Raw genomic sequence first — 7,894 nt, forward strand, 5'->3', positions numbered from 1 at the left:
CAGGAATGAGGGCTGGACACCTAGGTCCCAGAGGCTGTCTTGAGGGAACCCTGCTCCCCACTCTGCCCAAGGCCCAGCCCAAGCCCCAGGCCTCAGGTAATCGGATTAAGCAGCCTGCCTCGGCTCTCAGCTCTTAGCAGGAACAGCTCCAGCTTTGAGCAGCCCTACCTAGCCTGCTGTGACTCAGGGTATAGGAGTGGCCCAGCTCCCTCTACCAACAAACCTGGGGGAGGGGAGAGGCAGCAAGGCACGAGCCACTCTCCTCTGGACCAGGAGGGTACCAGGGCCTGGAGAATTTAGGAATGTCAGAAATTCCCAGAAGTAGACCATCTTTGGAATGCCAGAGAAGCTAGGTGTGGAGATACAGGAAACAAGGGTCAAGGCAGGTCAGTCCTACACAGATGGACCAAACTGGGCATAAGGAAGGTGCAAGAACCAGAGGGCCATTTGGATTTTTTTATTCTCTTTTTAAATACTGTACAGTGAAAAATAAATACGCCTTCTCATCCACCAGACAAGGTTGGTCCCCCCCTCCCCTGGGGGACCTTGTCACCCCCCTTCATACACACCCCTGGCTCTACTCCAAAACCTTCCCCATGCCTCCCACCCACTTATACCCTTACTATCCCCGTCTTCCACAGTGATGAGGCCCCAGAAATGGGGGGTACAGGACGGGAGGAGGGATAGCAGGGGAGCCCCCCTGAACTGTCCAATCTGGGTGGGTCAAGAAGCACCCCGCACCAACAGGCGGAGAATGGGGCTGTTCAGAGAGAGATTGGGGCATTAGAGGATAAAGGCACATCCAGTCTGACGGGGAAGGAGAGAGGCTCCCCTCACCCTGGGGGTAGGGTGGACAAGAGGGAGGGGGGTATGACCCTGTTACACACCCCTCCATTAGCTCCTGGAGGCTGGGGGGGGACCCAAGCTGCTGTGCCACCCCCCGCCCCCCTAGATAAGAGCAGCTCCAGCGCAGGTCAGTTGGGCCTGTGAGGGCCATGGTGTTGGGCAGCAAGCGAGATGGAGAAGGGAGGGATGCGGGCTGGAGGGTTTATGAAACCCCATTCACCAAACTACCCAACTCCAGGGGGGCAGAGAGCTCCCCATTCTCTGAGGGGCCCTTAGGAAGCTTGCTGACAGAGTCACCCTGAGGGAGGAGTGGGAAAGAAAATGGAGAGGAAGGAAAGAAAAAGGTCAGTAGAAATTCAGGTAATGCCATTCCCTACCATCTAAATGCTCCAGGTATCTCCAGGGTGGTCCCCTGTAGTCACTTTTACTGGGATCCAGAAAATATGGACCAAATTCTCTTCTATTCAAATTTTCACTATTCTAAATGCAGTCTAAACTCCATCAGACATGCCTTCTCTGCAATTTAATGAGAGATTTCTTCGGGAGTTTCCTTGTGCCCCCTACCCCAGAACAACAAAAAAGGAGGTGGGGTAAACTATATCTTGCTTGCCTACCTTCTGTCCTGAAAGAGAATCCTCTGAAGGTTTAGTGCGTTCCAGGGGTGGCCGCTGGCGGCTCTGAGACTTTGCTCGGGAGATATAGTCAGCCACAGTCACTGGGGAAGGGAGAGGACCAAAAGTTTCAGAAGGAACCCAGGTACCCAGCCCCTAGACACCCACTGAGCCCCAACCCCTAGCTTTCACAGGATAGGAGGCATCCTGTTCTCTGAGGAAGTCTGCTGACATCCTGTGTGAGCTGACCTGGCTGACGGTCTCCACTGATTGAACCATCAGTCCGGTTACCACGGTTACGGCGGCGGCGGCTCCGATTACGACGCTGGGGTCTTGACTCATCTTCTGTGGGGCAGGGGAAAATGAGAGATGTGCATCAATCTCCCGTCCCTCAATTCTTGCCCAGTTCTGATTTTTCAGATCCAGGTACACCCCTTACCCAGGCCATTCTCTGTCATGCTGGGCCCGTCAGATTCCAGGCCTCCATCCATGACAGTCCTGTCTTCATCAGTGCGACGGCGGCGGGAGCGGCGGCGCCTGGCACTTGCTGGGGGAGGTTCCCCAGGCTCTGAATCAACTGGGGGCTCTGGTTCGGATGTGTCCAGTAGGCTGTAGGGATTACTGTCTGGATCCTTCAGCACTGGTTAGAGGAAAAAGAGGAGTTGGGAGTGAGGTGTCTATCATCTTTCTTTTTGGCCCACATTCGTGAACCTAGCTGTCTGCTTCTGGTACCTGAGCTAATTGATGAAGAGTTGTATCTTGAGGTGGGCCGGGGGGCAGGTGGGGGTCCCCTACCCCGGCCCCCAATCGGCCGCCTCCGACTTTCTTCACCCCGGGTCGGGGGATCCCGGTCACCAGGCCCAGCTCGGTTGGGCTCTTCCCTCTTCTCTGACTCAGTCTCAGAAGCTGTGGATAGGTCTGAGATGGGGCCTGAAGAACACAGTAGGGTTCAAGCAGGGTCACTCACCCTACCCCAGGATCCATCCCAGCCCCCAGGCTGGAAGACTCTCGCTGTCACTCCTAAGTCCCCCAGCCAACCACTTCTTCATCTTCTCCATCACCCTTTCCTCAAACTTCCACCCAGACTTCTGCCTCCCACACACCCCACCACTGCTCGCCTCCCTCTCACCACAGGCAGGACCGCCTGGCCTCCGGCCCCGGCCCCGGCCCCCGTAGCTGCCCCCATAGGTTCGTGTGGTGTGGAGGGAGGAGGAGCTCTCATCGGTGGTGTAGCCGGCCTTGTCGCTGCCACCGCTGCCCCGCCCACTCCCAGGAGGGCGAAAGCCCAGCCCAATCTGCCGAAGCTGTTCATCAATTTGCAACCTCTCCAAGCGAAGCTGCTCCACCTCCTGGTTGGGGAGAAGATGGAGAAAAACAAGGAAGGAGGAATAATTATAAGATCAATGAACAGTCTCTTTTTCCTGCTTCTCTGCCCTGACTGTCCCTATGGATCTGAACTCTCAGGAATGCAAGGCTTAAAACAGGGAAAATTCTGGATTCCAACTCCACAGCCCCAATTTTCCACCTAATGGTTTCTATTCTACTCAGAGACACAAACTGGGAACCACCACTTTTAACTTTATCCACCAGTATCCTTAGCCCCCTTGTACACATGGATCTCTCCTCTCCCAGGCTTCTGGCTTGGATACCTGCAGGTAGGAGAGGTGATATTCCAGCAGAGCCTGAGCATTGCTGATATTCTCTCGGGTGCCAACAAATATGAAGGGAACCATTCCCTGGAGAGCAGAGGAAAGGACAGATGGATTAGAAAGAGACTCAAATGAAGTATTAAGTCCACCCTGTCTCCTATAGAAGCCCACCCAAATGGGATCTTTCTGGGCTCTACATCTACTAGGAAAAACCAAAGTTCCCATGCCCCAACCCCTAGAAATCCCATCTCTCAAGGGAATGGCTTGGAGAATAATCCCATTTACTTCTGGCAACCAATCTCTAGGTGTTAGCTGCCCCATACCTCCTCCCTGGGGTTCTTCTTGTCATTATCACCTTCTACTCGAACCCTCACCACACCAGATTTATCCACAATCTCCTGGATCACTTTCCCGTTCTTTCCAATCACTTTGCCTGAATGGGTAAAAGAGGAATTAGGCCTTTTTTTTTTCCAAAGGAAAGAAAGAAGAGTAAAAACAGACAAGATAAACAGTTTTCCAGCTGCTATATAAGGATTCTGTTTAATGATTCTCTTGCTTCTAAGCTTCTGGTGTGTTTTCACAGGACAAAATATCACAATCCCTAGAAATCTGTTCTCCCATTTTTGTCACTCCTACTACAGACTGTTTGCTCTGTCCTTGTGAAACTGGAAGTTCACAGGGAGGTGCCAAGCCAGAATCACTTTAGAGCATCTCACATCTGGTCCCCAGCTGTATTCTCTCATACACATACACATCCCCAACTCACCAACCAGGTTCCTGGGCACTTGCACGGAGTCCTCAGAAAACTCAAGATAGCTCCGGGCCTGTCGGCATGCCTCGGGAGTCTAAGAGAAGAGGAGTGGGGAGTCATTAATAAAACAGAACACCCGGATCTCAAACAGTGATCTTCCTGCCACTCTCTGTCTTTGAGAAAATGTGGTGCCACCGAAGTCAGGGAGGGAGGTCAACACGACAGGTTTCCTTTCTACTTCACACTCTCTTCTCTCTATCCCCTAAGGGACCTAGACAACAGGTATCTTTTGCTGACCTCCCCATAGATGCGGAAAGTGCAGGTCTCTTCACCCAATTCTATGGCAGTCACCCCAGGTACTTTTCGGGCCTGCTGGATGTTGGCACCATGAGTTCCAATTGCTAGTCCCATCAGGTCCTCTCGCACTGTGAACTCCTCTTGGAAAGCTGCCGCCAGCTGCTTACTTGTCTGGAAAAAAAAAAAAGGCACTGGACCACTGGACTATAGGAACCATGGAGAAATCTCAGAACACCTGTCCCAGATACCTGATGCTTTGCATAACTTAAATGAGAAAAGACTGTATGAAAGAAAGCCAGAACTACCTGGGAGTCCACTGACCACCAGGACCTGCGAAGAATTCAGGAACTTTTCATTCCACTCCTACCTTCCCAATATCAATGGCTTGGTGGGGAGGGGAGGTAATGATGGCCGAATCTGGGCTGAGATCCATCAAAGATCCGGATTTGGCCCTAACACTATCTGGTTGTGTGATCCCAAACAAAACATACTGTCTGTGCCTCTGTTCTGTCATCTGCTAAATGATTACACCTGACCTACCCTATTCCCAAACTAACAAGAGGATTAAATAAAGTTGGTATGAAAGAAAGGACTTTTCACAAGGTAAATGCAAGTGTAAGGAACTATTTACCTTAACCAAACCAATATCAACTCCCAAAATAAAACCTGAAAAGTTGAACAGAAAGCAACAGGTTGAGAAAAGCATAAAAAGAGGTTATGGTACACCATGCTACCACTTCATTTCTCAACCAGTCCTTAGAGGGATACCTGAGTACAAGGGCAGGAAAAGGGAAAGGTTCTGGCAGTGCCCTGAGTAGCATCCCTGGAGAAGTAAAGGTTACCATGGTCCAGAATTTTCACAGGCTCCCGAAAAGATCAGTTCACTTGATAAAAAGGAAACAGATGTTCAAATACACACATACACGTGCGTGCAAGCACGTGTATATATACCATCCTCATTTAGGATGGTATAATTCCTAAGGGAATCTGACCATCATAAGATGTCAGAACACAAAAAGACCCTGTAGAAACACTCACATTCAACTACCTCATTGTCACAGCTAAAGAAGAAAAAGCTCACTGAAATCAAATTATTTGACAAAGCAAGACTTAGGATTGATTCCAAGTCCAGTGGTCTTTCCAGTGTACAAATGGTTCCCAAACATAACCCACAAAGCAGTCTGGTTCTCAGAGGTAATTTGGGGGCAGCCAGTGGAGGTAAGAGCCACACCCTCTTGCACTTTTAGACCTGTTTTGATTGATCTGTTTTATGCATTGTGCTTTCAAGTAAAATTTCACTTGATCAAAGGGTCCCATAGCTTAAAAAAAAAAAGAAAAAAGAAAAAAAGCTTGTACTAAAACATGATGGAGCTCTGCCATCTGGAGGAGTCTGAGATAAAATAGCAGACCCAGGTTTAATGGCCCAGAAAGACCTTAATGTCTGTTCACAAGAGCATGGGTGGAGGATGGGGTGGGAGGGGAGAAGGACAATACCAATCAGCAGTAAAAACTGAAGCCAAAACTTACCTCGAGGTGCTTGGTAGCTTCTTCATTGCGGGACATGAGTAGCAGTTTGGTGCGCAGGCTTCGGAAATGCATATCACCCAGCAGGGATGCTCGCTTCACAGGGGCTTCTGTGGTTGACTGCAAAGAAACCAATGGAAAAGTCATTAAAATTGACTGACTACATTTTAGAGGAGATCCAGGAACTGGGAATCAGGATGCCTGAGTCTCTGGAAAAGGGTGGGAGTTAAGAAACAAAGTTGAGGAACAGGAAAAATCACTGTCAGTCTCACAAGGGCCTACTAACTGGGTGCTTAAGGGAAGTGATTTTAAGTAGCAAGCGCAGGTGAGAATCATACTGTCTCTTTTTAAGAGTCCAAATATATGCAAGGAAGGGTACCCAGCCCAAACTGCAATATGATGGTCAGGTTGAAAAAAAAATTAAGGTCATACATGAGAAAGACTAAGGAAAGGTAGGGCTAACCTGGGTCCACAGAGGTCAGGAGCAATAAAGTCCTCTCTGACAAATAAATATAAGCACATTTTAGCTCTTCTCTTCTTGCAAAGGAGTTAAAAGGGGAAAAGGGCTTAGGTGAAATTCAGGCAGAATAAACTCACCAGAATGAAGAGCTCACTATTTGTGATGTTGAGAAAGATGCAGTTTGCTCCCAATGCTTTCTTGAACTCTTTATGGACGTTTTCATTGGAGCAGCTGCAGAGAAAGAGAACAGTGCTCAGAGGGCAGAGTGTAGAGTACAGTTGAAGGGGATAGAGAGAGGGACTGAGAAAAATAAGGACTGCAGTAAAAGAACAGGGATGAGGAAACAGAGGAACTGGGAGCAAAAGGGACTCTAGAGGGCCTAGGGAACACAGAACACTGAAACTGGGAGTGGGGGCTGGGACAAACAAGGGCAGAGATGAGGACCATAAAGAGGGCCCCCCACTCCCGACATCCCAAACACTCACGCCTCTCTCAGATCCTCAGGCACAGCCATGGTAACCTTGAAGAAGCTGCCTTTGGTTGCAAGGGGATTGGGATTAACTGGCCGAAGCCGTTCCAGGGTGACAATCTCATTGTAAGTGGCATCACAGGCAGCATATTCAATGACATAGAACTGGCAGAAGGAAAGAAAGGAGAAGCTGTGGATGACCTGAGTTTCTATCTCCCACCTTTCTCTGACTAAAATATGTGTTTCAGCAGTTCTCCAAAGGCCTTGACAATCACTCACATCTCCCTTCATCATCCGCACCCGGGCCAGCCACCAGCCACAAGGTTCTTGCTCATTGGCTCGAGAATAAACCTGAAGAGAAGTTGAAAATAAAAGAGATATTGAGGAGCATCCAAAACATCAAGAATGGAATGAGCATTAAGGCACTTGGGAGGCATCCTAAACCAAGGTAAAGGAATCTAGAGGAAGGAGCTGCTAATTAAAATCAGAGTACACTGGATTTTAGATGCTGTTATCATAAATGGAAGAAAAGTGAATCCCCTGAAAACAGGAAGCTCCCTGAGAGCTTGACTGATCACAGCAATGATGGACAGAAAACTGCTGCATTTCACTCTTCCACAGGCTGCCTAGCTGGATGGAGGAAGGAGCGTGAACCAACCAGTGAGGAGCCTAGGGTACTGGTATCAGGGTAAGGAAGATGCAGAATCCTGGGAAAAGGGACATTTAGAAAAGGTGGACTCCAAGGCCCTTACCTCCACTTCATCCCCTTCTGTGATCTCCTTATTATAGTCAGCTGGAGGTGGTAGCCGGACATCCCCAAAAGGAATCTGTCTCTCACTCTGCCAGCTGCAAGGGAAAACAGTGATATGAAAGCTATTCAGGCTAGTGTGGCTGCCCGTTTCTTCCTCCACTGGGCATTTTCCACCTTCCCTGGTGATTAGAAGTTAAACTCCAGGCCCTGCTCCATAGTGGTGCTTTCCATCTCTTGCTAGAATCTAAATATGGAGTCAAATGACCCCCACTCTCACCATTTCCTTTTCTGGGATCCATATAAGTTGCCCACCCAAACCCTTGGCTCTCCCCCACCTATTATACATGCCTCACGGGACTCAGCCGCCCCCTCTTCTCCACTCTCCTGCTAGGACCTAGTATGCTGGATTCTCTATTCCCAAGGTCTTACTTGTTTTCAAAGAAGATGGTGACAGAGTCTTCATGGACATCCTTCACAAAGCCCTAGAATGGATTTTAGAACAAAGTTAAAAAAAAAAAAAAAAAAAAAAAAAACAA

At 49.1% G+C, this 7,894-nt stretch overlaps 1 protein-coding gene across 1 annotated transcript in view; it reads right to left on the minus strand.

Moving 5' to 3' along the window:
- Positions 1–442: 442 nt before the first annotated feature.
- The window catches only part of FXR2 (FMR1 autosomal homolog 2), a 15,548-nt gene continuing 8,096 nt past the window's right edge, over positions 443–7,894 (minus strand). The window contains exons 2-17 of the mRNA XM_007457785.1: positions 7,788–7,840; positions 7,360–7,453; positions 6,887–6,958; positions 6,624–6,772; positions 6,276–6,369; positions 5,682–5,798; positions 4,155–4,325; positions 3,873–3,951; positions 3,430–3,539; positions 3,107–3,193; positions 2,587–2,806; positions 2,190–2,387; positions 1,897–2,097; positions 1,707–1,802; positions 1,461–1,561; positions 443–1,144 (exon numbers count right to left, since the gene is read on the minus strand). Of these exons, the coding sequence (XP_007457847.1) occupies positions 1,049–1,144; positions 1,461–1,561; positions 1,707–1,802; positions 1,897–2,097; positions 2,190–2,387; positions 2,587–2,806; positions 3,107–3,193; positions 3,430–3,539; positions 3,873–3,951; positions 4,155–4,325; positions 5,682–5,798; positions 6,276–6,369; positions 6,624–6,772; positions 6,887–6,958; positions 7,360–7,453; positions 7,788–7,840 (1,938 nt within the window). The 3' untranslated portion in view covers positions 443–1,048. The remainder of the gene's footprint in view (positions 1,145–1,460; positions 1,562–1,706; positions 1,803–1,896; positions 2,098–2,189; positions 2,388–2,586; positions 2,807–3,106; positions 3,194–3,429; positions 3,540–3,872; positions 3,952–4,154; positions 4,326–5,681; positions 5,799–6,275; positions 6,370–6,623; positions 6,773–6,886; positions 6,959–7,359; positions 7,454–7,787; positions 7,841–7,894) is intronic.

This window comes from Lipotes vexillifer, unplaced genomic scaffold (assembly GCF_000442215.2).
Source record: "Lipotes vexillifer unplaced genomic scaffold, Lipotes_vexillifer_v1.1 scaffold611, whole genome shotgun sequence".
NCBI lineage: Eukaryota > Metazoa > Chordata > Mammalia > Artiodactyla > Lipotidae > Lipotes > Lipotes vexillifer.